The 27049-nt window shown below is 50.9% G+C and overlaps 1 protein-coding gene across 3 annotated transcripts in view; it reads left to right on the forward strand.

The window, feature by feature from the left end:
- Positions 1-5661: 5661 nt before the first annotated feature.
- The window catches only part of INSRR (insulin receptor related receptor), a 32663-nt gene continuing 11275 nt past the window's right edge, over positions 5662-27049 (forward strand). The window contains exons 1-10 of one of the 3 annotated variants that reach the window (XM_081173458.1): positions 5662-6062; positions 16111-16671; positions 20006-20321; positions 22671-22813; positions 24083-24227; positions 24308-24522; positions 24967-25093; positions 25646-25884; positions 26321-26488; positions 26579-26768. In XM_081173458.1, coding sequence (XP_081029584.1) covers positions 5894-6062; positions 16111-16671; positions 20006-20321; positions 22671-22813; positions 24083-24227; positions 24308-24522; positions 24967-25093; positions 25646-25884; positions 26321-26488; positions 26579-26768 — 2273 coding nt within the window. In that variant the 5' untranslated portion in view covers positions 5662-5893. Of the gene's footprint in view, positions 6063-12348; positions 12417-16110; positions 16672-20005; positions 20322-22670; positions 22814-24082; positions 24228-24307; positions 24523-24966; positions 25094-25645; positions 25885-26320; positions 26489-26578; positions 26769-27049 lie in introns of those variants that run through there. The other 2 variants (XM_081173457.1, XM_081173459.1) reach the window with 2 other exon arrangements.

The raw sequence follows: 27049 nt of genomic DNA on the forward strand, positions 1-27049 counted from the left end.
CTCTCCTTCTTTTATCATTTCCAAGATCTTCTCTTTTTTCTCATTTTGTTTTTTCCTCTTTATTGAGTTTTGTTGAATCAAAAGTCCTCTCATAACCGCTTTACTTGCATCCCAGATCACTCTTTTCTCGACGTCGGTCCTCAAGTTTATTTCAAAATAGTCTTTTAGGGTCTTTTGGGCCTTCGTGAGAATCTCCTTATCTCGAAAGAGGGTGTCATTCATTCTCCATCTAAATTGACCAGTTATTGTGGGTTTCATCTCCATCTTCACGGCGTTATGGTCGGAGCAAGTTTTTGGGCAGATTTCCACTTTCTTAATCTTTGGAGCCAGTCCACTAGTAACCCAAATTTGGTCAATTCTGGTCCAGGTCATCATTGCTTGGGAGAAAAAGGTTCCCTCTCTCTCCAGAGGGTTCCTTGTTCTCCAAATGTCTATCAAGTCCATATTTTCTGTCATTTCGAAAAAGGTCTTAGGGAGTCTCCCTTCTTTAGTGACTGTTAATCTTTGTGCCTTGTCCATATTAGTGGAGACCACGCCATTCATGTCTCCCATGATTATCATATTGTAATCCAAATAGTCCGTCAAGGTTTCATGAAGTCTCTTAAAGAAGTCAGATTTGCCTTCATTTGGTGCATAAATTCCAACAACTAAGAATTTTTCTCCATGTACTTGTATCTCCACAGCCAGATATCTCCCTTGTTCATCTTTGAATATCATTTTTGGAGCCCATTTCTCCTTCACATATATTACAACTCCTCTCTTCTTAACTTTATCTGATGAGATAAATTCTTGTCCTAGCCTTTTATTTGAAAGTAATCTCCTATGGGCTCTGGTTATGTGAGTTTCTTGTAAGCATATCAAGTCCAATTGTTCTTTATTCAATATATGAAATACTTGTCTTCTCTTCAAAGGCCCATTGAGCCCATTACAATTCCAACTAAGGAATTGCAGAGCCATCTTGTTATTTTCTTAAGGCTCCTCCAACAGCTCCAAGTTGTTGCTCTTCTTCTGATGGTAATGGTTTTTGTCCAGGCAAGAGATTCAAGATGTCCAATGCTCTCCTCTGTTCTGCAAGTACGTCCACAGTCCCCTTCTGTAAGTCCTCCTGGTATCTTGCCAAAAATTTGTCTTTGTCTTGAATTGTCTTTATTTTCACTTTCTTTGCCTTGTAGTCAAATGACAGTCCTTGTGGGAACTCCCACCTAAAGCGAATAGTGTTCTTCTTTAGCAAGAGAACCAGGTCCTTGTAAAAGTTTCTTAATTCCAGAATGTATTTTGGGATGTCTTTAAAGATCTGTACAGCTGAGTTTCCAATTTGCAGGGCCTTTTCGAAGTGTAATCCTAATATTTTGTCTCTTTCCTCCTTGGATCTGAGTGTAATCAAACAGTCTCTCGGTGTCTTTCTATCTTGCTTTTTACCCAATCTGAAGGCAGTCGTAATTTTAAATTCGTCTTCCTCAAGGTCCCAACAATTCACAAACTCCCGTGTCAAGTATTCCACAAGGCTGTCTCTTTCGTTCTCCGGAATCAGTCTTAATTTTAAATTTCTCTCTTTCCTCTGTAAGTCCCACAAGGCCAATGTTGCATCATGCTCATAGACCTTCTTGGCAAGGGGTTCTAGCTTCTCCTGTGTCTCTCCGGCAGTGGCTTTGGCCTCCTCGGCAATTTGGCGCGTGGTGGCGTTCTCCTCTACCAATCTATTTATAGATTCTGTATTCTGATTCAATCTTGCTGATATTTCTGTTAATTTTTGTGTGTTCTCTGAAGTCTGTTTTGTCAAAGACTCCAGGGTTTGGTTTATCTTGAGCAAGGCCTCTGTCACAGCTTCCATAGAGACGGCTGCTCCTTTGTCTTGACCTGTTGTTCCTGCTGATCCGGCTGTTGCGCCTGAAATTGAACCTCTTTTCTTTGCCTGTTGCAGCTGCAGCTGTTGTTGTTGCTGTTGTTGCTTGATCTTGGCTCTTGTCACTATCTCTTCTTGTGGGCCACTCATGTCAAGGTCAATTCCCACGGGATTTGTTCTCCCTTGGAAAATTCCACTGTCTTAAGCCGTGCCGAACTTTACTTTATCCTCTAGAGGGAGCAAATCAAAATGGCCATAGAACAAAATTTCCAAGTACCAAAACAAAGGAGACAGTCCAAAAAGTGAGAAAAAGGGGAAATTAACACAGTCCAAGCCAATGTTACTAAATCAAATTGCCACGGTTGCCCAATTTATACTGTTTCTTCTTGTGATATACAATAGTCAGGCAGTGTAAAAACTTTGTATCAAAGTATCACTTCACAGGGAAAAGTCAGTTCAGTGTACTAAGAAGGCAGACCGTTTCGTAAAATCAAACAGATGAGACAGATGAGACAGCAGATGTTTTTTTCCTCCAAATAAGTCATGCAGTTAATGGTCAGATTCGCCTCCCCTCTGCCCTGCTTGCTAGAGGGGAGATCAAAGGTTTAAATGTCCGGTTTAGCTGATCAAAAGACAGATTTAAACGGATGCAGGTTTAAAGTTCCGTTGCTTTCGCTTTCATGCAGTCGGGGGGAGGCAGACTTCCTTTGTTTAAATCTCCCCCGTTTTTAGCCCAATTTTTAAAAGTAAAAGAGTCCCAGTTATTTTTCAGTTCTTACTCACGGGGAATCAGTCCGAATTTCTTTTCAGGAAGGAATCGGCGCTCTCCGCTTATGGCGACGCGGCTTCACTTCGCAGGCTGGGTAGCGACTCTCAGCACCGCGCTCACTCCCGATGTCGATCCGTAGCCTTTAAAAAGGCTCTTTCACGGTACCGGGGGGCGCAAAGGTGCCCACCGAGTCTCCTTGTTCTCAGGCTTCTGCGCCTGGGATTTTAGGGGTCCCCCGCTTGCCGTAGCGGGTAAGACCCGAACTTGCGAAGCAGTCCTTCTCCGGAGCTCGGAGCTAGGACCGCCATTAAGCGCTGGCACCGACCGGAAGTCTCCCTTGTCAGTTCTTGCACATCATGTGCGCCAACTGAGCACGAAGGCCAGCGGGAGAGGGAGTGTGCGCATCGTGCAATATATATTTGCACATAGTTTTAAAGAGCACAAGTCATCACAGACGCCACGCTTACTTCAATGCAGGACTGACCTTTGGGGATGCAGGATTTTTGTGTGGCCTGTTCATTGTTTCAGCTTTGGCTGCCTAGATTTTGGCAAAGGCTGTCCAGGGATTAAAGTGTTTGTATGATCTGTCAAGTTGTGCCTGAATGATTATTATCTGCTCTGTGGCTCGTTACTTAGCCAATTGCCTGGATACTTCACAGGCAACCTGTTTTGCCAGGGGTGAACTGTTTGAAATCATTACCTAAAGTCCTTAATTGAGCAAGTTGAAAAGGCTGGCTTTTGGAAAGCCACGGTGAGACAGGGAGCGACTAAACAGCCACCTGGTTACTAGCCTGGCAGCTGCAGCCAAGGGGTGGGACTCCCTCATCATGTTGAATAATCCAACGCCTTTTCTGTTTCGAGCTGTCAGTCTGTCAGTCATCCCCTCAGTCTTGACGAAAGCAAGTTGGGCAGCCCTTCTGGGTGCAATTCAAGGTAGCAGCTTTAATTTTACAGATTTGAAAACTATTTTACAGCCAGAAGGTGAAGCACAAAAGATTTGAGATTGTACACACACCACACATTTAGAGCACATGACTTCCCACTAAAGAATCCTAGGAACTGTGATATGTTGTGGGTGCTGGGAATTGTAGTTCTGTGACTGCAGTTCCCAGGGTTCTTGGAGTGGGTGGGAGCAAAAATGCACTTTAAAGGTGTAGCGCTTTAAATCTAATAGAAGCCAAACTTGACAACATAACCTAGTGGCTGAAGGGCCAGGAACCCTAACCTTAAAGTCCCACCTGTGGTCTCCAGCAGGCTGTTACCTTCCTCCAGTTTTAGTGAAGAAAGGAGCAAACAGAGTTTATAATGAAACCCAACTTTGTGTAGAAAACTAACAAGCCCGTTTGCAAAATGAACCCCAAGCCTGATGCCTGTAAAAAGGAAAAACTTGCTTTCTGCAAAGTTAGCAGTTCATGCAGGGGTGAATGAGAGTTTACTTTGACCGGACTCTGACTGGTTGAAAAGTCAGCAGTTGGCAAGGTTTAGTTGTAAGGAAGCCACAAGCGACATTATCTTTAAAATTTGGAATCTGCTAAGGCTTGTTAATGAGGAGCATTTGTGTGATCTTTTACCTTGAATGCAAAAATAAAATTCCTCTCCTGAGCATCTGAATTTGGTATCTTCTAAATGTAGGGAGGGGGCACCTGTGGGGCCATTGAGAGGTTTCTGGACTACAACTCCCATAATCCCAGAGCATCAGACACACTGGCTGCTGGGAGTCCCCGTAGTGTCTGGAGACCTGCAAGTGCCCATTAAAGTTAGGACATCTCTGTCTTAGGTAGAGAAATCCCAATAGTAAGGATAGTGTTGTACCTTTTATAATTTAGTGTGTGTGTTTAAAGGATTATTTATCCTGCTCTTCCATCACAAATGCTCCCCCAGTGGCTTACAAATTACTTTAAAAACATAAAGACATAGAATCTAAAAACATGACAGAAAAGGAAAATGGTTTGAGAAGGAAGAGGAAATGAGTACCATGTGACTCAGCCATTCAGGCGACCGACAGAAACCTCCTGAGCTAACTTAGCTGCAGAGCCAACCTCTGGGAGGGATCTGAGTGGGGATTCTGGGGAGGGCAGAGGGGCAGGGCTGGGTTGGTGCTTGCAGTGAAGAGTCCCCCTGAGCACGTGCAGAGTGCATGGAACGGGGGAGTCCCCCCGTTTAGGGATTAGAGGAAAGGCATCCAATTGTTGCCTAGGCCTAGGGGCAGCAAGGTTGGCTGGAGAAGCAGAGAGCGCTCCCTGTCCTTGGAACAAATCTTAGCTCCACCTGTGAAATGGGGACTTTCTTCTGCTCTGAGCTCTAGATAGAAGAAGGAGGAAATCTCCTCCCCGAAAATGTTGGATAAGGAACGTGCGTAGCTGCCTTACACCTACTGCATCGGAGCAAAGGTCCGTCTAGCTCCCCGTTGTCTACACACTTTCTGGCAGCTGCGGCTTTCAGGCAGGGCATCTCCCACGCGGAGATGGTGCCAGTGGGGACCTGGGCTCTGCATGCCAAGCAGCTGCTCTGCCCCTGAGTTTCCGCCCTTCCTCCTGCCAGTCAGTGCAGCGGATCTTCTGCCCCCCCCCCAGTTTCCTGCAATGATTCCCCCTCTGGTCCTCTTTCATTGGCGCCCCTTTTGAGCCCCGCTCTTCTCGCCGGCTCCTCTGCACCCCGTTCCTGCCCTGAGGTGCTTTCCCTGCCCCCACCCCCCTGATTGCCCCCCACTTTCTCTCCCTCCAGCGGCTGCTCCTCACTCCTTTCCTTATTTCCCAAACAAGAAAGGGAAGCCAGTTCCTCCGTCCAACCTCATCTTGCTCCAGTTGTCAGGCTAAATATTTTGAAGTAACAACCGAAAACAAACTGCTGGAACTGGCCCAGTTCTGGCTCTCCAGCCCTCGAGCAAGAGGCGGGCTGCTTCTCTCCCCCCCCCCCCGCCACACACAACCACAACGGGCAAGCCGTGCAGGTGTGCAAAAGGTCCTCCTGTGCTGCCTGTGCAAGAAAGACAGGCTGGCTCCGCCCCTGAGCCGCTGCCCTGGCGGGGATGTGTCCCTCCTTTCCCGGTGCCCAGGTGCCGGAGTCCCAAGGGGGCCAGAGGCTTCTGGGCTGTAGGATGGAGAGCAGCCGCCGCCGCCGCCACCGGGAGGGACCAGCCAGAGCCCAGGGGGTGCTGCTCACCCCTTTGCTGTGGACCTGACCCTTTGTGGTGGGAGGGGGGCTCTCTACCCTCCCATGAAAGAGAAACCCCGGCCTCTTGTGATTGAGAGTGGAGCCCAGCCAACGTTTCCACACACCCCATGTTGCCCCCTCCTCTCCTCCTTTGCCCTCCAGAACTGGGTTGTTCATGGACCATGGAGCGGAAGGTGAAAGGAGGGAGCCCCGCTCTCGCCTTCTGGCCGGCCAAGGAAGCCCTGCTCATCCTTTGCCTCTTCTGGCTGGCTCCGCCTGAACCCGTTGCCGCAGAAAGTAAGTGCCTCCTGCGCTGGGCAGCTGCTGGGTCGCTGGGGGGTGCAGAAGTGCTTTGCGGGGGGGGGGAGTGGTGCCCAGGTGGTGCTTTGCTGCAGACTCAACTCTCTCCCCCCCTCCCCAAGGCGTCAGCCCAGGTAGGAAGAAGCCTTCGACTTGCTCACCTTACCAAGCGCCCTGCAAACTGGCCCAGAGCAGAGTTTGGAGATCTCAGATTCCGCGCTCAAGAGTTGGCCGGGACAGACAAACACCCCCCGGACACTTCCATGCGGGGCTATGGCAGATAAAGGCCGGGTGGCCGGGGGTTGTTGTTCGCAGAATGTCTCTTATGGGCAGCTGGATGGTGCTGGGGGTGCTGAGAGCCCCCCGGGCTGACTGGGTTCCCCGCATTTGAGGGGGGAAAGAGCTTCCCTTTGGAGCGTGTTAATTATTGTAATAAAGGATCTCACTGGGCAAGAGCTCCTGGTATTTAACCCATCAGTTGTCCTGATCCGCTTATTAAGAATGATGTAAGGCAGGAAAACTCTTGACTGATAAACTAATTGCAGCTAGAATTAAAACTCCGCAAAAAACACACGAGAGCAGCTCCGAAGCCCCCTGCTGGTGGTGAAACCGGCTCTCTGGATAAGATTTAAGAGAGGAAGAAAATGTTTGACTCATGTTGTCTTGAGTGTGTTCATATTTATGCGTGTTTTGTTTTTAAATAGATGATTTGACCAAGGGAGAGTCTCATTTACTGATGTGTTTATCGTGCGTGTTGGCTGCTAGAAGGGAGAATTACTTTGTGTGTTGTTTTATTGGTCTTCGCTGAGCATAAGTATTTATTTTTTTCCTCTGGGGAAATTCAATAAAAAGTCTGCATCTGTACTGGAATTGTTTAAGCACATCTAAAAATATATATTTAAAACAATAAACTGTTTGCTTCTTGCTTGCTGCCCTGGGCTCCTTGGAAAGAAAGGGTGAATGAATGAATGAATGAATGAATGAATGAATGAATGAAAAACTTTGGGCACCTTAGAGACGTCACCCATTTATTATGGCCTAAGCTTTCATGGACAACAGTCTACTTTGTCAGATGTGAGCAGACTGTAATCCACAAGTGCACTTATGCCAGACTTTGGTAACCTAGTCACACAATATTTCTCTAACTTGGGTCTCCAGCTGTTCGGACTACAACCCTTGGCGTCTACCTACCTGTGCTGTTGTGGATAAAGTGAGGACAGCAGGTGTGTGAGGGAACAGGGACCCAAGTATCTTGTGTAAACTGGCCGGATTTATAGGCCAGGCACACAAAAGTAACTTTCTCTGTTGGCAAACAGAGCAGAACCAAAACACAGAGGTTCTTGCAAAGCAGGTTGTGTTTGGCTCAGCTGAGGGAAGAATTTGCCCCACATAAGAGGGGAAACCACCCCTCAGCCCCCAGCCCATTGAGTCAGGAGCAAAAGGTTGGAGGAACAGATGGTCTGATGCTAGTAAGTGGCAGCAGGGGTCCCTGGAAACCGGCAGTTGTGGGGATTTAACAAGACCCCCAGCAGCAGAGCCAGCAGTGGGCAGAGAGGGATCGCAGGACATTGCTGCTGTGAGCAGAATGGCAGAAACCGGGCTGTGTGGCTCTTAAGCCCCCCAGGACCGTCAAGATTCACAGACCTGCGAACTGGGACTTACCCTGCTCTTCCCAGCCCTGCTTGAGTCGACTGGTATATAATGAGGGCAACCCAAGCTCCTCTTCCCACTTGTGTTGCCCAGAAATTGGTATTATTCAAAGGTAATTGCTCCCTCTGGCAATGAAGGCAGCACACAGCCATCATGCCTAGCCTCCCTGAATACAGTGGTACCTCGGGTTACGGACGCTTCAGGTTACAGACTCTGCTAACACAGAAATAGTACCTCGGGTTAATAACTTTGCTTCAGGATGAGAACAGAAATTGCGCGGCGGCAGCAGGAAGCCCCATTAGCTAAAGTGGTGCTTCAGGTTAAGAACAGTTTCAGGTTAAGAACGGACCTCTGGAACGAATTAAGTACTTAACCCAAGGTACCACTGTATGTCTAATCCCCTTTTACAACTGTTGGCCATAACTTCCTCTTGTTGGAGAGAGTTCTGTGATTTAACTGCGCTCTGTGCAAAGAAGTCCTTCGTTTTGTCAAACCTGAATTTTCCAATAATCAGTTTCATTGGGTGTTCACAAGTTAAAGACTCCCTGCCTGAAACCCTGGGGAGCTGCTGCTGGCCAGGGCAGATATTGCTGTACTAAATGGGCCCCAGTGATCTGACCAGGGCCAGATTGAGGTTTGATGAGGCCCTCAGCTCCTGAAGGTAATGGGGCCCTTTATATGTCCAGCTGTCTTTTGTCAACAACAAATTGTCGCTGTTTTTCGTGTTGAATATATACTATATGGTAATTTACGGACCTAATAGGTATCTAAAGCCATTTGCACACGCAGAATGTAGGCACCCTATATATAGAAAGGAGCAAACCAGTGATATTTTAGGGAGCAAGCGGGGCCCATTACTTACATCATAGGAGCCTACACAACACAAAACACTGTTCCTGTATGTAATTTTATTTTATTTGTTTTTATCATATTTTGGAAATGTACAGTACATCCATTTTTCCCTTTAATTTTTTTGGGGTCCCCAAGAGAGTGGGCCCCTAAGCTATAGCTTGTTTAGCTTATACGTAAATCCGGCACTGGGTCTGACGTGTTGCAAGGCAGCTTCCTCTGTCCCTAGATCCTGCTGCCTGAGAGAGCCTTTGGTGGGGAGAAGGCGCTTCCTGTGCCCTTTGCTGGATTCCAGGGGCATAAAGGACTGCAGGGAGGGGAGTCACAGGAGGCCTGGGTGGCAACTCTCGAGGCAGCAACAGGAGAGCCCTAGACCAGAGATGAGTCTTTGTGGGTTGGTGGGGGGCAGCTTCCAGCTAACTCCAGGTGGGAAAGGCAGGAATGGAGACATGGAAGAGGAGGCTGACCCTCGCCCTAATGGGGCCAGCTGGCCAGGAGGATCACCTTGGAGTCCAGCCAGCATCTGCCCGCCAGGCTGCCCAGGTGGCCTCCCTTTGTTAACATGGTGCTGGTTTTGCCTTGGAAAGCTCAAAGCAGCTCACGCCCCAAGCACTACAATTTTAGCTAAGGAGAAGCCCCCACCCCGTCCCCACCAGCCCACTGGGATGGAAGCTGGCTGAAAACCTTGCCCTACCATTAGGCAGAGTGAGGCGGCTGGTGCTGAGGTGTTGGGAGGACAAAGCTGTGGACTCTCTGTAGCTGGTCAATCAACGTCATGCTAGTCTTTACCAGGTCACAGGCACCCCAGTATGGGGAGAAGGCCGCCTTCTTCTGAGTCAGACCATTGGTCTGCCTGGTTCAGGACTGCCTACACTTTGTGGCCGTGGCTTTCCAGGGTTTCACACTCAGGGTCCTCTCCCAGCTCTGCCTGGCAATGCCAGAGGGAATCGGACCTGGGACCTTCTGCATGCCAAGCAGCTGTTCCACTGCTGAGCTCCTGTCACTCACAAAAACCCACATCTGAAGAGAGGTGATTGCGGCTTCTAGTCCACTGTGCCAGCAAGTGCCCCTGTTCTAGGCATGAGCTTGCCTTGTCCAGCCATCTTTCTCCCGGCTGGCGCCTGGTGGTCTCTGAGGGGAGCTGGTCCCCCCTTCGCTCCCCTTCCCTTGTGCCTCCCGAGAGCACCCGCCTGGTCCTCTCTTGTTGCCAGGTGGAGTGTTTGGGGTTTGAAGTTTGCGTTTACAGAATTTAGCCCCGGTGTTTATAGTAAATGTCAGTTTGGACTGAAACGTTGCTCTGGAGGTGATAATTTGGCTTCAGGTTTCACATACACACACCATGAGAGAGGAGCATGGGCGGCAGCAGTGGCAGCAGCAGAGCCACGCCAAGACAGGGGCTCCTTTGCTGCCCTTTGCAGCCACGGCGGGGGGGGGGGGGCGAACTTCGGAGCAGGTTGTCTATTTCTGCATGTTCCTGGGGAAGCCTTTTACACGAAGCAGGTGGTGACCAGGGCTTTTTGTCAGCCGGAACTCCATTCTGGCACCTCTCAGGTGGGCGCCATTTGCCATTCTAAGAGAATGAGAGAGTTCCAGCACCTCTTTTTTCTAGAAAAATAGCACTGGTGGTGCCTATTGGGGACGGGGCAGCATCCTTTGAGTGCCCCCACTACCACCTGGGGCAGGCGATTTGCAGCCAGTCCTGAGGCCTTGCTGACTTGCTCCAGCTCAGGGCCAAGAGCGCCTCAAGCTCTTTCAAAATGGCCCCTCACCTCCCAAGTACCACCCTTCCCTTGCCATGTTGACAAGCAAAGCTGGAGAATCGCTCCTCGGTTCTCCTCACAGCCCCCCCCCCCAGTGAGTGTTTTGTCATACTTAGCAAACACTGAGATATCAAAATACTGTGAGCAAATATTTCCCGTGGCTATTCAGACCTTCCGGAACAGAAACGGAACTGTTTAAACAGGTGATCAAACAGGGCTTTTCCCCTGGACATGATGCCTGAGCGCAGCGCCTTCTCCTCCACATCTCTCTGGGCTGCTCCTCTTGTGCCTTTGCTGAGCATTGTAAGGCATGTACCACAAATGTACCATTAGCCGGAGAAAGGAAGCAGCAAGTTTGGGCAGGTGCCAGATTCTCCTTTTGTGAAAGATGGAAGCTGAGCACTTGGGAAGCTGCAGCCCCGCCGCCAGGAAGCCCCTCTCAGGACCATTCGTTTTCCAGCCACTCGTAGTCGTCTGGACAGCAAAGCAACTGGGGAGCTTTTTCAGGGAGAGTTCAAAGAGCCACCAGTTCAAATGCTTGGCAGCAGAGCACATGATCTGCACACAGGAGGCCCCGGGTTCAATTCCTGGCATTTTCAGGATGGTCTGGGAATGCCTCCTGTTTCTGAAACCGCGCGGAGCAGCTGCCGGTCAGTGCAGACAATGTTAAGCAAATAGATCTAGGTAAAAAGCAACATTTTATGTTTCTATTTAAATGGAAACTTTGAGGAGTGTCATCTTGCTTTATTTTTAGTGGACGGCTGTGGTCGGTGGGACAGAGTCCTGGCTTAATTTGTGGAAGGAGCCTTGCAGAGCGGTGGGCAGCCCTCCCAACGGCCGCACTGGGGCAAGGTCTACGGGGAAGAGTTGCTGTGATCAGGGACGCGGACTTAGAAAAAATATTGGGGGGGCCCGGGAAAGCTCATGAATAATAAATAAGCTCATGAATATGCAAATAAAGTGGCTCCGGCCCTAAATAGGGCAAGCCACGCCCCCCCAGCCAGCCGATTGGCTGGCTGGGAGGTGTGGCCAGTCGGGATTCCCCTGTTCTCGCGGGATTTCCAGCCGGGGCTCTCCGATTAGGGCGCGCGGCTGGCTGGCTGGCGAAGGAGGAGGCGGGGGACGGCGGCGGCGCTCTGCTGGAAGGGCGCCCGCCTGAGATTATTGGGGGGGCTGAGCCCCCCCAAAAATTTTTTTGAGGGGGCTCGAGCCCCCTCAAGCCCCATGGAGTCGGCGCCTATGGCTGTGATCTCTAGGCCTGCGCTGTTTCGGTTTCTTTGAATAAAGAGTCAACTCACACCGGCTGTTTTATTGCTGACTCTGGGGCCTGACTTTAGCCTACAGCTGTGGTCTGATGCTAGCAAACTGCATACAGCTGCTGTTGGAGGGGAAGAGAGTACCGTATATACGGTGATATCCTATTTAAATATTTTTAAAATCCCACTTTCCAGCCCCAGAAGGGCCCAGAGCAGCTTGCAGATCTCTACCATCTTAAAAGCCGCGACACCAAAGGAAAGTGGCTGGGGAGGGAGGAGGAGGTAAGAAACCCAGGGGCCAGTTTTTCTGTAAAGTGGATCAACCCGAGCTCTTGGAGCCTCCTCCTGGGCACGGCTGTGGCGGCCGCCATGATGAAATTTACCGCTGGTGGGAAGCAGGCAGCTGCCTCTCTTTGCCTTGCTGTTCATGTTGCCCAGGAGGAGGTAATGACAATGACCTCTGAGGGCCTGCGCCCACCTCCACGTAAATACTGGCACCCGGGGACAGAGATTAGAGCTGGGCTGATGCCAGGCCTCCTTCTGTAGTGCCCTTCCTCTCTTCCTTCCTTATCTGCCTTTCTCTGGGGAGAGACTAGGACCGGCCTCTCGGCCAACACCAGGGAGCCTGACTGCTGCTGCCGGATCCGGCCCAAGGCCTTGAAAGGCAGCCACTGCCAGGGGCCCGAAGGCTGCTGCAGAGGACAGGAGCAGGTGTGCATTTGCAGCAGAGCCACAGTGTGCAGCCTGGCCGGCAAGAGCCAAGCCAGGATCCCCACAAGGCTCACCTCTGCCTTGCAGAGCGCCAAGGGGAGCGGATAGCAAACCTCAGACTGAAAGTAAGACTTCCTTATATATATATACAGTGGTACCTCGGGTTACAGAGGCTTCAGGTTACAGACTCCGCTAACCCAGAAATAGTACCTCGGGTTAAGAACTTTGCTTCAGGATGAGAACAGAAATCGTGCTCTGGCGGCACAGCGGCAGCAGGAGGCCCCATTAGCTAAAGTGGTGCTTCAGGTTAAGAACAGTTTCAGGTTAAGAACAGACCTCCAGAATGAATTAAGTTCTTAACCTGAGGTACCACTTTAGCTAATGGGGCCTCCGGCTGCACCTGCTGCCGCCGCCATGCAATTTCTGTTCTCATCCTGAAGCAAAGTTCTTAACCCAAAGTACTATTTCTGGGTTAGTGGAGTCTATAACCTGAAGCCTCTGTAACCCAAGGTACCACTGTATAATCTCCACCCCAACTCTTAGCAGTTTACAACAATATAAAGCATTAATAATAACAATATTGATTGTAAAAAAGGAAAAAACAGAACCTCAGAGTGGTTTACAAACTGATTAAATGAGAAAATTAAGAAAGATTTCCAATACTTTAAAACTTGCAAGAAGTTAAAATACTAAAACAGATTAAAAAATTCACAGCAGCATTTCTAAGCATCTGGCTGTAGGCTTGTCCAAGCAATTTTTTAGCAGAAGCCAAAAAGAGTCCAGCAGAGCCACCTGCTTGATCTCAATAGGCAGGGAGTTCCAAGGTGTTGGTGCCACCCTAAATGACCTGGTTCATTTATTCATTCATATTAAATTTGTTTACTGCCCTTCCTCCATAGTTCTCAGGGCAGTTCATAGTATAAAAATACAAGATAAAAACACAAGATAGATAATTAAAACAAGAACAAGAACCAGGAACCCCGTTAATGCAGAACAGCTTCTGCGTGGCACCTGCGTGGCACAATTCTGCCGAGCAAAGCAATTCGGAGGGCATGTGGGATAAAGCTTATTTTAAAGCTGCTTGTAGGGTTGTTTTTGTTGTTTTACTATAGTATTGTTTTACTTTTCTGTTCAATGTGTCCTGCTTGGCCACTGTGACAAGAGAAATACGACTAATGGATCCATAAGCCAAGCTGCTTCAGGGTCTGGGAGGAGGGCTTTCCCTTCCATCAGGAGCAACAAGACGGGTGTTGAAAATGGGGCGTCTGGCCCAGCAGGGGCCTTGGGCCTCTCCCGGGTGGAGGGTGTGGGGAGAGGAGCAATGTGGCGTCTTTGCCGTCTCTTTTCCTTGCAATTCCTCTTCTGTTTTCAAAAGCGCATACTGCGCTGTCTTGTTTCAGGCCACCCCAATCTCTGAGCGCTGAGAGATCCCAGGGGTTTGGGATGCTTCCCCAGAGTTCGTGTTTCCCTTTGGAATGAGGCACACAGGAGACTGCGGTGTCTTTATGATGTGTGGTTTATTTACACATATATACAAACTGAGCCTACACAGGAGGGGCTCCCAGCCTCCAAACCCCCCAAAGGTCTTGCTGCTTCTTCTCTCACAGCCTTGGATCCCATCAGAAATCAAACACTGCTTTCTGAGCCTCTCCTTGCTGCTTTACTTCTAGCGCACACCATAGCAAACTCTGCTGTAAAACTCAGGCATTTTCCTTCTAGCTAGCTAAGAGTTGAAGTAGGGCCCCCACCCACTTATTGTCTGGCGCAGAGCCCCCTTTCCTTTGTTCTCTTAATGGCCCATCACCCAGTCAGTCAGGAAGCTTGCCTGGCTTCGCTTTAACACTTGCTGGATCCAAGGATTAGAGGGGTTTGGCCTAGAACCTAGAACAATATGTTAGGAGAAAGAGTGCATAAGCTGTTATGTATTAGTGAAAATAACATAAAATGCAGCAGCGGGGAAACTAGGAGAGTTTAGTACGGTGCTTTTAATGATTGTTTTGTCCTGCTTTTCAATGGTGAGATATACATCTCATCTGCCCCCTGTTGTGGCCAGCTGAGTTGGCAGCTGTCAGGGCTGCCTCAGGTCTCAGCTCACAAAAGACCAACGCCAAGTTCTTTTTATATACAAGGATGTTTATTGCAGTTCGTAGTTGGTTCCATCACCGAGGCGTGCAGCCCCCACGTCTGTTAGCCTTAGACCGTTGAAGTCCCCTCTGAATCAGTCCCTCCCCTGCACCAGTTTAAGAGGCTTACGCTGCTCCACCTTTTTCTCTCCTTCCTTTTCCGCAGGGTCTTTCTGCCCGCTGGGGTTCTGCCCCTCCTGGATTCCCCTGACGCTGAATCCCCTGACTGCTCTTCCCCCCTCCTGCGGGCTTTGGGACCAGGCTCCTCCTCCGGGCTCCCTGTACTTCCGCGCGCCTCCACATTTGAACTTGGCGCGCGTGCCCAACCTCTAACTTTCCTTTTGACAGTTATACTACTCCCTTCACTGCCCTCCTCCCCTTCCGGGAAGATGGCTTGCTCTGACCCCTCCTCTTTCTCTGCTGCCGGAGCTGTTTCCCCTGGCACACTGGAACCTCCCCCCCCCCTCGCTGCGCTCTGGTGGGGAAACTGGCCCTGATTCCCAGCTGCCGCTTTGGGGTCCCCTGCTGGCCCCCCGCTCCTGACACTCTCCCCCTGGGGCTCCCCTTGCCCTGACCACGGGCGCCCCCTTCTGGGAATCCTCTGATTCGCTGGAGAGACTCATAGAATCCCCTGCGTCATTGTCATCCTCTTCCTCGCTGTCCTGGGATTCCTCTCCATCGCTCTCCATTTCCTGCCTTCCCTGTGCCTCCGTCCCTGTACCCCTGACAGCAGCATATACCGTATTTTCCACCCTATAGGGCGCACCAGCCCATAGGGCACACCTAGTTTTTTGGAGGGGGGAATAAAGAAAAAAAATTATTTCCCCCCCAGGCACAGGGCTGGGGCGGGGGAAGCCCGAGCTTCCCCCGACCCCAGCCCCCAGAACAGGCTGCTATCCGCAAGCCTTGGGAGCCCGGCGGGAACTCCCGGCGGGCTCCCCGGGCTTGCGGATATCTGCCTGAAGCACGGGGCATGCTCCGCTGCGCTCCCCGGGTTTCGGGCTGCAGGCTGCTGTCCGCAAGCCTTGGGAGCCCAGCGGGAAGTCGCGCCGGGCTCCCAAGGCTTGCGGATAGCTTCCTGAAGCCTGGAGAGTGAGAGGGGTCGGTGCGCACCGGCCCCTCTCGCTCTCCAGGCTTCAGCGAAAGCCTGCATTTGCCCCATAGGACACACACACATTTCCCCTTCATTTTTGGAGGGGGAAAAGTGTGTCCTATAGTTCGAAAAATACGGTAAATACTTTTCTAAATAAATAAAGTGCTGGTGGGTTTTCACGTGGGCTTAAGAACTGTTGTGGAAATGGGGTGAGCTGAATATAAGATTGGGAAAATGGGAAAGCAAATTTGAGAGGTCTGTCCATCCTGTCTTCTTCTGGCTGTTCAGACAGACAGAGGCTCCCTGTGTCAGGCAGAGGCCCTCTGAGGAGGTTGGAAAGAGCACCCTCTCCTGCTGGGCCATTCACACAAACAGGTGGTGGAAGAATGTTGAGATTCCTGCAATGCAGGGGGCTGGACTAGATGACCCTGGGGCTCCCTTCCAACTCCATGAGTCTGGAGCCTGAGGGGTCTTTGTGTGGGTCAAATGCTGCAGTCTGGAGAGATTCCTGTGTGCTGGAAGAGTGCGGGAGGTGAAACGCATGAGCTGTTCTTCCTGTCCTGCTGACTCATTTTCTTTCCCCGCCATTCCCCATTTCTCCAGTCTGCGAGAGCATGGATATCCGCGTCGACGTCTCCCAGCTGCGGAATCTGGAGAACTGCACCATCATCGAGGGCAACCTGCAGATCCTCCTCTTGTTCACCACCAGCAGCCAGGATTTCCACCTCTTCAGCTTCCCCCGCCTGGTCATGATCACGGAGTACCTCCTGCTCTTCCGCGTCTACGGGCTGGAGAGCTTGCGCGACCTCTTCCCCAACCTGTCGGTCATCCGGGGCACCAGCCTCTTCTTCAACTATGCCCTGGTCATCTTTGAAATGCCGCACCTGCGTGACATCGGCCTGCACAGCCTGACCAACATCCTGAACGGCTCCGTGCGCATCGAGCGCAACCAGGAGCTCTGCCACATCTCCACCATCGACTGGGGACTGATGCAGCCCCCCCACGCCCTGGAGCAAAACATCATCTTGCACAACAAGCCCGCGGAGGAGTGTGCCGACGTGTGCCCGGGCATCCTGGACGTGGAGAAGCCCTGTGTCCAGACCCAGACCAGCCTCAAGGGGCAGCTGGAGTATCGCTGCTGGACCTCCAGCAACTGCCAGAAAGGTGGGGTGACCCTGGGCGTGTGGTGCCTGGGCGGCCTTGAGAGGGGCTTGTGAACGGCTGAGCTTTGCAAGGGAGCAGAAGGGCTTTATGGCTCACTTGATTCCCATTGTGCTTCAGAAAGAGTTCCTTGGCATGAGTACAGCAAAAGCAACAGTTAATCCGGACCCAAATATAATTTATTTATAGCCCATCAGCCACAAATCCAAGAGTTATCATATAACTAGCTGTTGCCGAGGGCAGTGGAGAATCAGGAGCAAACAAGGCCCGGTGGGGTGAGGTTGCTGTGGCTTTAAGAGGGGATTAGACAAATTCACGGAGGACAAGGTGGTCAGTGGCTGCTGTGAATCATGCTGGGTTTTGAGAGCACAGGTCCTGCTGTGGCTCTCAAACGAGATGGCTGCCGATGGCTTCTTGCTCCTCTGAATATCAGGTGCTGGAAACCACAGGAGGGCAGAGGGCTCTCGCACTCGGGTCCTGCTTGCTGCCTTCCCACAGGAAAATGTTTGGCCCCTGTGAGAAGAGGATGCTGGGCCTGATCCAAAAGCCATGCCTGTGTCCTTTTAACCCCTTCTTTCCACGCTGCCGCTGCCTGAGCTGGGAGGGCCCGCTTCCCTCTCTCCCTGCGCCTGCCTCCTTGCACACGGACGCTCCTCCCTGGCTGGGCTCACGGCTCATTCTGCCGGCACGGCTATCTTGGGAGCCTGCCTGGCTATTTGCCTGGAGACACACAGGTGTGGCTAGTATGATCCGGCCTGGGAGCTTCTGCATAAGTCTCCTCAAAACAAGGACCCAATAAACGTTGTTCTTTCCTGTGTTTACACAGAGGAACTATTATTAGGAAACAGGTGCTTTACTTTTTAATTCCTTTGTGGCCTATTTTTAGGAGCTCTCCAAAATTGGAGGCATGAGGTGAGCAAGTTAGGTACTCTGGTGATGCCATTGGTTTCCCTCTTGGGTGCTTGCGTTTCTCGCCTGCCCTCTAGTGCCTGGTTTTTAAAAAATGCCACTGCAGAAGGACAGATCCCCAGTTCTGTTCATTTCCCACAGGAAGTAGTGATGACGACGGTGACACATTTGTTTATACCCCACCTTTCCCCGTAATGGGGCTCAAGGCAGCTTACAGATAAAAACAATAAAAAGCAACAATAATTTTTAAAAAACATGGATAGAATTAAAACTATTTACGTATATAAAATCTGTTTAAAACATATAGGCGGCAACCATTTCGCACGAGGGTTTTGTTCCCGGCCCCTGTGCGCGTCGGCAGAGCATGTCTATGCATGCCCCGTCCTGCCCCCCATTCCGCCCTCTTCCAGTTCCAAAAGGATCTGCACATTGGTGATTGCACATTAATTGGACACTCCCCAAACGGTTGTCACCTGTGCAAATAATTACAATACAACAACATGGCCCCAGCCATTTCAGTAAAAGCAGTCTGTTCCCAAAAGCACGTTGGAAAAGGAAAGTCTTCGCCTGCCGGTGGAAGGACAGCAAAGAGGGAGCCAGTGTGGCTTCTCCAGGGAGGGAATTGCAGAATCTGGGAGCAGCCACTGAAAAGGCCCTGTGATGACTCCTAGCTTGGCCTTAGGCTTCAGCCATGATGGCTATTCTGGAAACCGTGTGCCTCTGAATAATACCAGTCACTGGGAGTCGGGGGTGTGTGTGTGTGTGTTGCTGTTGCTTCCAGGTTCTGCTTGTGGGCTCCCCAATGGCACCTGGGTGGCCGCTGTGAGAACAGGGTGCAGCCCCTTTGGTCTGATCCCACAGGCTCTTTCTCTGCTGCTGGTCCAGCCTTCCCAGCACCACCTTGGCGAGTTTCTGGACCCTTCCAGGCTCCTTCAGGATTCCTTAGAGAAATGCTCTGGGCTGCCAAGTGGCAGAGCAGTACCCCAGCTGATCTGTGGAATCTATTCTGTGTGGAATAAACTTGTCTTTGGAAAGGCAGCAAGCTTAGGCCAGTGTAGTATCTAGTAAGTGAACCAAGAAGAGCTACTCCTTTAGAATCAGCCCTCCGCGCTCTCCTGGTCTCCTTTGCATTGTCCTTTGGGGGAGACCCTCCCCCATCAGCTGCAGCCCTGTTTCACCGTTGTGAAACTCTCATAAAAGTATGTGAGTCTCCTGGGCTTGTTTGCTGTCAACAAGAGAGCTGCTAATGAAATATACACTGCAAACAGGCAGATTGTTATCGTGCGCATGCAGCTGCCTCCTCCAGCTGCCTTGCGCTCTCCCTCTTGGACGGGCCTTTGGCCTCCTCCTGTCTCGCTGGGCGAGGCAGCCAGCTGTGCCTCTCAGGACTCCAGTGTCGATGTGTGGTGTTTCAAGAGCTGCAGCTGAGATTCCCTCTTCTGCATCACTGTCCAGCACCACCTGACCAGCCTCCTGCTGGACTGGACCATCTCTAGGGCAGCGGAGAGGGTGAAAGAGGCCTTTGTGCCTGAGCCAGAAGGGCTCCTCTGGCTCATTAACTCATTAACAGACTGGTACAGGTTGGGAGGTCAGTCTGTGGTATGAATTAAGGTGATCCATACAAACCCAAATGTCTATGTGCCAGTAAATGGAGGCGACTAGCTTAAATTATGCTTGGCGAGGTTGCCTTCTCCTGCCTTGCTGTTTGCTGTTTCCACAGAGCTGTGAGCTGCAGCTTTAGGATTTGAAATACTAAAAAGTGTTAAGACAGGGTGGAGTTTACTATCAGTTTATATGCTGGTGACATCAGAAACAAGGCAGGAAATAAAGCACTACATTATGTTCTGCTGCCCCTTGTGCATCCTGCCGCCTGAGGCATTCACCTCTCCTTGTCTGATGGGTGGGCCGGCCCCAACTTCTAGGGCACCTTTCAAATTAGAAATGTTTTTCCAAGGTGGCATAATAGAATATTACTAAAACAAAGCATAAAAGAGAATGGAAGTCAGTCATATGGACACAGGGCCAGGGCCAGGCTCTCAACTAAACCAATACCCATAAAACTCAGCTTGCTTTTCGAAATGCACACAAGTTAACTGCACGTAAATTGTGGGTCTACTGTATTAGTGAAATATACACACAGAAATGTGTGTGTAGTGGAAATATACAAAAAATGAACTGGCTAAGGAGGGAATTGTTTGCAAAGAGGCATACAAGCAAAATTGTGTACAAAAATACATATATTGGGTGAAATCTGTGCAAAAATGCATCTGATTTTCATGTGGATCTTTTTAAAAATCTGCAGACATGGGGGGGTGGAATAAGGGGAGCTAAAATGAAGGTTGGGGGAAAATGAGAAGCTGAGGGGCAGCTCTCCCAGTGCTGCTGTTGCCTCCCACTCCAGCTTCCGCCCCCTTTCTCTCCCTTGCAGTGTGTCCCTGTAAAGCGGGGGGTGCTGCCTGCACCAGCTCCTCCGAGTGCTGCCACCGGGAGTGCCTGGGGAGCTGCCGCCGCCCGGGAGACAGCCACTCCTGCACCGCCTGCCGCCACTTCTACTTCAATGGGCACTGCCTGAGCTCCTGCCCGGAGCTGACCTACGAGTACGAGGGGTGGCGCTGCGTGACCGCGGAGCACTGCGCCAGCCTGCGCAAGGTGTCGGAAAACCCCCGCGACTCCTCCAAGTTTGTCATCCACCAGAGGCAGTGCCTCTCGGAGTGCCCCTCGGGGTACAAGAGGAACGAGAGCAGGTGAGGGGGCCAGCCAGCCCGCCCGCCCCACACTTTTCAAGGGCCTGAGAGCTCAGTTGTGTTCTGCCAACTGTTAGACTGATCAGGTCACTTCAAACACTTTTGCCCCCGTTTTCACAGAATCATAGAACTGTAGGATCAGAAGGGACCCCAAGAGTCATCTAGTCCAGCCCCCGCAATGCAGAAATCTCAGCTAAAGCATCCAGGACAGATGGCCATCTACCCTTCGCTTAAAAACCTCCAAGGAAGGAGAGTCCACCACTCTCGTGGGAATCTTTTGCACTGCTGAACAGCTCTTAATGCCAGAAAGTTTTTCCAAATATTTAGTAGGAATCTCCTTTCTTGCAACTTGAAGCCATTGGTTTGAGTTCTAACCTCCAGAGTGGGAGAAAACAAGCATGCTTCCTCCTCCAGGTGACAGCCCTTGAGGTATTTGAAGATGGCTCTCCTGTCTCCTCTCAGTCTCCTCTTTTCCAGGCTAAACCTACCCAGCTCCTTCAACCGTTCCTCAGAGACTCTTGTTCCTCTGGGTCGCCCTCCTCTGCACACCTTCCAGCTTGTCGACATCTTTCCTAAATTGTGGTGCCCAGAACTGGACACAGGATTCCAGGTGTGGTCTGACTAAGGCAGAATAGAGTGATATTAGTCCTTCCCTTGATCTGGACACTATACTTCTGTTGATGCAGCCTAGAATAGCATTAGCTGTTTTTGCTGCTGCATCACACTGTTGAGTCATGTGAAGCTAGGAGTACCAAGACCGCTAGATCCTTTTCACATCTACTGCTAGTAAGCTGGGGGTTCCCCATCCTATCTTTGTGTATCTGGTTCTTCTTGCCTAAGTGCAGAATCTGACATTTGTCCCTATTGAAATTCATTTCTTTAGCTGGCACCCAGTTCTCCAATCTGCTAAGGTCATTTTGAATTCTGATTCTGCCTTCTGCAGCATTAGCTACCCCTCCCAGTTTGGTGTCATCTGCAAATTTGATGAGCTTCCTTTCAATTCCTTCATCCAAGTCATTTATAAAGATGTTAAACAACAACGGGCCCAGGACAGAACCCTGCGGCACCCCACTTGTCACTTTTTTCCAGGATGATGACCAACCATTAATGAGTACTCTTTAGGTTTGGTCAATCAACTAGCTAAAAATCCACCTGACAGTTTCCTCATTCAACCCACATTTACCACTTGCTTGTTCTTCCTCTCACTTCGGGCATAGCCGAAGAAACCTTTTAAAATTATTTTCAACCTCTCTTGCAAGCCTGAGCTCATTCTGAGCTTTAGCCTGCCTGACCTTCTCCCTGCAACTGTTGGCTTCACGTGTACACTCTTCCTTTGTGATTTCCCCTTTCTTCCATTTTGTATACATGCCCTTCTTAACTCTCAGCTCATCTGAAAGCTCCTTATGCAGCCACACCGGTTTCCGTGGGGGCCTCAATATTTCTCCTTTTAGAAACTCCCATCCTACTTGGACTCCCTTCTCATTTAGTATATCTGACCACGGGATCACACCCAGAAGCTCCTTCAGCTTTTCGAAATTGAAACCTTAAAGTCCAGAGTGTGTGTCTGACTACTTCCGCTGAAGCAGAGTCCACCAGCTTCTGAGGGAGCCCGTTCCACTTTCAAAGAGCTCCTGTCATCAGAAAGTTCTTCCTAATGTTGAATCAGAATCTCATTTCCCATCCATTCATCCTAAGAACAACTACAGGTCACACACAAACTCACATGGCCAGGGATAGGAAATGTGCACCGTCTGGGTCCTGCCCCGATCCTGCCTGCTGTGTGAGATACTGTGCCTGGCTGATACTGTGTGAGAGAATGAAAGTGTGTGAACATGAACCCAAAGTTGGTTCTTTGTGGTTGCTGTTGCTGCCCTGCTATCCATTTAAAAAACATTCCTGTCTGTCAAACAAATCCTGGGAACTGTTAGCTATTTGTGATAAAAAATACATGCCTTATGCAGATAGCTGAAGATAAATCTTTTTACTTGGCAGGTTGGCTACAGTTGAACCACAAGTATTATTTACAGACTCCTGCAGACAGTGTCTGCCAGAATCCCCTCCCTCCTCACCTTCCCAGTCAAGACAGAACTCTCAGAGAGACCCCGCCAACTCCCAACTGCCAGTTGCCAACGGCCACCTCCTTTCCCCATTACCATTTCGCCTTTGTGAAATGCAGTTCCAATAATGAAATTACATTGCAAATCGTAACAGGAAGTGCGGTTTGCCAAGGGGGCTGAGGGATTCTTTGGGGGAAGGTGCTGCTTCTGAGGCGTGAGGGATGGAGAGAAGCCTCTCCCTGCGCTGTGGGTGTGTCATCCCCAGGTCTCTCCCCCAACCCCCTTCTTTCAGCATCTTCTGCCACCAGTGTGAGGGGCTTTGCCCAAAGGAATGCAAAGTGGGCACCAAGACCATTGACTCCACAAGGGCAGCCAGGGACCTGGCTGGCTGCACCCTCATCGAGGGCAACCTCATCCTGAACATCCGCCGGGGAGGTGAGTGGCTGTGCCCCAGGGTGGGAGGGAGGTCGGGCCTCTGCCCACCGAGGGACTGAATCTTTAGAGGGATGACTTGAGGGGGGAGCCTGCCATGCATTCAGATTTAACTCGGGGGGGGATCTATATTCTTTTCCTTTGCAGCTGAAGGACCATTTAAGGACCCTAAAGTTCAGCACTGGCACCCCACAGGGATGTGTGCTGAGTCCCTTCCTGTACTCATTGTATACATATGACTGTATTTCATCTGATCCATCCACTGTAATTATTAAGTTTTCAGATGATACTACCATAATGGGTCTAATTACAGGTGGGGATGAATCAGCATGGGGGGAGGGTTCAAAAAGTATCTATATGGTGCCTAGAGAATAACGTGCACCTAAATATTAGCAAGACAAAGGAGATGGTGTTGGACTTTTGGAGGAAGAGAGGGGAACTAGCCCCGTTGTATATCAGGGGTGGTTGTGTGGAGAGAGTCTATTCCTTTAAATTCCTGGGAGTTTACCTTAGTGAAGACCTCACTTGGAAAAACAATGTAACTCAGGTGGTTAGGAAGGCCCAACAGAGACTCCACTTCCTCAGGGTCTTGCAAAAGAACAGTGTTAAACAACAATTGATGACCTCCTTCTGCCGGTCCACAAAAGAAAGTGTCCTCTCATATTGTATCACAGTGTGGTACGTTGGCTTGACAGCCACGGATGAAAGTCTCTACAGAGGGTGGTGAACACAGCACATTATATCATGGGCTGTCCCCTGACCCCGACAGATGACATCGCAAGGGATCGTGGCCTTAGGAGAGCGAAAAAAATTCTCAGGGATGATTCACACCCCGGCCAGCACCTCTTTAATCTTCTACCCTCGGGCAGGAGATATAGAAGTAGAATCAGTCGTACCAACAGGCTAAAAAACAGCTTCTATCCATGGGCTGTTAGGCTGCTGAACGGAAAATAATATAGTACAACTGACTTTCGGGGTTGGTGTGTTGTGCGACAAGCACAGAGTGCAATGAGATTGAGTGTTTGTGTGGGGGGAGGGAGGCTTGGTTAATTTCATTGTATACAGGTTGTACATTGACAATAAAGGTATTATTACTATTATTATTAATCATGCCAGTTAGGAAGCCACCTCCCTTTCTTGGGACAGGTTTTTAAAAGAGTAAAAGAAATGTGTGTTGAAAAGCATAAAGTGCGTGAAGAGAGAACACAGCGCAGCACCAGGCAATCATTTCAGACACGCAAAAGCCTAAAAGCTGCTTCTCCCTTCCTGCAGATAACCTGGCCTCCGCCCTGCAGGGCAGCCTGGGCCTGATTGAGACCATCACGGGCTTCCTGAAGATCAAGCACTCCTTTGCCCTCATCTCTTTGTCCTTCTTCAAGAACCTCAAGCTCATCCGAGGGGACTCCATGGTGGACGGGTGAGTCATGGGCAAGGGCACGGCTCCCCCCCCCCCCGGCAGGGCGGGCTGTAAAACACCCTCCTCTGTTTGGCCTCCAGGAACTACACGCTCTATGTGCTGGACAACCAGAACCTTCAGCAGCTCTGGGACTGGAGCCACCACAGCCTCTCCATCCCCGTCGGCAAGATGTACTTTGCTTTCAACCCCAGACTCTGCCTGTCAGAGATTTACCGCATGGAGGAGATCACAGGGACAAAGGGCAGACAAAACAAAGCAGAGATCAATCCCCGGACCAATGGCGACCGAGCCTCCTGTGAGTTGCTCTGGGGGGCAGAGGGCTTGGGGGGCACAGCATCGAGGGACCCTGGGGGGCACCTTGTAGGCAGAAATGAGGGTAGCAGTGGCAATCGGAGATGGAGAGGGGGATTGCCCCACAAGGAGGTTGGGGTGCCGCAGTCGAAACCTGCAACCCCAATAGCAGCAGCAGCAGCTGTCATCCCAACCCCTCCCCCCGACCCACTTTTATTCCAGGTCTTTTCTCCCAGAACATTTTCAGTGAAAACAGGGTTTGGGATTTTTGTCATTTGCACAGCTAGAAATGAAATAGACATTTTGACCTTTGCCCATGAAATTTTCCAGGGCTCTTTGCCAGTTCCACTGTTGCTCCCTGAAGCCACTTGTGTTCCTCCCCCACTCCTCGCCCGTGCCAGTTTTCAAGACTCCTTCCAGGTTTTAAACCCCCCCCCCAATATTTCAGGCAAGACCCAAATCCTGCACTTTGTGTCCAACACCACTGAGTCAGATCGCATCTTCCTCAAGTGGGAGCGCTACCGGCCCCCAGAGTACCATGACCGCCTGAGCTTCATCATCTACTACAAGGAATCGTAAGTATTTGGGGAGCCTCAGGTGTGTGTGTGGGGGGGGATTTGCTCTTTTCTTCTTCTGCTGCTGCTGCTGCAGGGGACACCCAGCACACCTGAAGGGGAAGATACCCTTCTGGAAGCGTATCTAAGCCAAGACCCAGCTGTCCTTCATGACTCTCTGAAGTTTGCAGTGCAACTTGAATGTGTTCTGAAAAGCACAGGCTAGGAGGGTGCAGTGTACATAAAAATAAATATATTATTGAAAAGACCAAAGGAAATGCCTTATATTGGGAACCTTGCTTTGCAAGAATGTGTGTATTAGGAGAAATGCTGGTGAATTTTAATGAGAACCTTTTTAAAATTATATATCCACAAACTGATGTGGAAATGTGGAGAACTGAACTGAAGGTGGGGAAAGTGAGAAACCGAAACGGACCTCTTTGCGCATCCTTCTTGGTCTGCCAAGTGCCCGGCAGCTGGAGAGCCAGTGGAGGTGGCAGGAGGGGAGCCCAGCTGCCTCCCTCCCGGCTGCTCCTGCAGGCCTGACCCTCCCTTGGGTGCCTCATCCCCCAGGCCCTTCCAGAACGTGACGGAATACATTGGGCAGGACGCCTGCGGTGCCAACAGCTGGAACGTGGTGGACGTGGAGCCGCCCCTGAACAACGAGCAGGAGCCGGGGGTGGTGCTTCAGAGCCTCAAGCCCTGGACCCAGTATGCCATCTTTGTGCGCGCCATCACCCTCACCACCGCCGAGGAGAGGCGCAACTACGGGGCTCAGAGTGAGGTGGTTTACATCCGTACCATGCCTGCAGGTAACGCGGGCGGGCAGGCGGGCAGGCGGGAGGAGCAGGAGCCTGTGACCAGTGTCATCCACTCCTTGGCCTGGGACCGGGCTCTGAGTAGAGTTGCTGGGATGCCTGGGGGTTCTGGGCCTGCAGCAGAGGGACCTTGAAAGGAGCTCCTCCCTCTGTGGAGGCAGAAGGGGCCTGGCATGAGATGGAGGCTGCACTGCGGCCACCTCAAAATGTTAAAGCTGGCTGAGATTGGGTTGGACCGAGAGATGGAGTGACTGGCCCAGGGCCACCCAGAAAGCTTCATAGCTGAATGGGGACTTGAACCCTGTCTCTCTCAGGTTGTAGTCTGACACTCTAGCCGCTACAACGCAGTGGCTCTGTATATTGGCTCTCTCTCCCCTCTCTTTTTCTCTCTCTTTCAATTACACTCCCCTTCCCTCCCGTCGATGTCCAGCTCCAACAGTTCCCCGGGACGTCATCTCCATGTCCAACTCCTCGTCCCACCTCATTGTCCGCTGGAAGCCACCCAGCCAGCCCAATGGCAACATCACCTACTACCTGGTCTTGTGGCAGCAGCTGGCTGAGGACTCTGAGCTGTTTGTCAATGACTATTGCCACAAAGGTGAGGTGGCTGGCCTGCTCCGTGGCGCATGGACCTTGCACAGCCCCCAAAGGGCCTTTGCTCACACCCTCTCTCCTCTCGCCCTGCCAGGCCTCCGTCTGCCCACCAGCAGCGCAGACACTCGCTTTGACACAGACGATGGTGAAGGCCAGGAGGATGGAGAGGAGCAGCAGTGCTGCCCGTGTCAAAGCCCTGTGGGGCAAACCCCCCTGAGGGATGAAACTGTCTCTTTCCAGAAGAAGTTTGAAAACTTCCTGCATAATTCCATCATCATCCCCAGGTGACTGGGGCTAGAGCTGTGCCGGCCAGGCTGTGGGGTTTGGGATTGTGACTCCATGGGCGGGCGGGCAGGCGGGTGGAAGTCAGGGCTGACAGCAGCAATGGTCAGCTGGCGGGAGAGCCTGTCAGAACTGGTGGTGCTTCTCTCTGCCGTCTTGGTACTCCAAACCTTCCACTGACTCCCAGCGCTCCTTCCCCAACTGGAGAGCAGGCATCTTGAGCCTGAAAATGTTAGGCAGGAATGGCACTTCCAACTGTTTGCAAGCCCAGCAACGCCCCCCC

This window comes from Podarcis bocagei, assembly GCF_964188305.1.
Source record: "Podarcis bocagei genome assembly, chromosome: 16".
Taxonomy (NCBI): domain Eukaryota; kingdom Metazoa; phylum Chordata; class Lepidosauria; order Squamata; family Lacertidae; genus Podarcis; species Podarcis bocagei.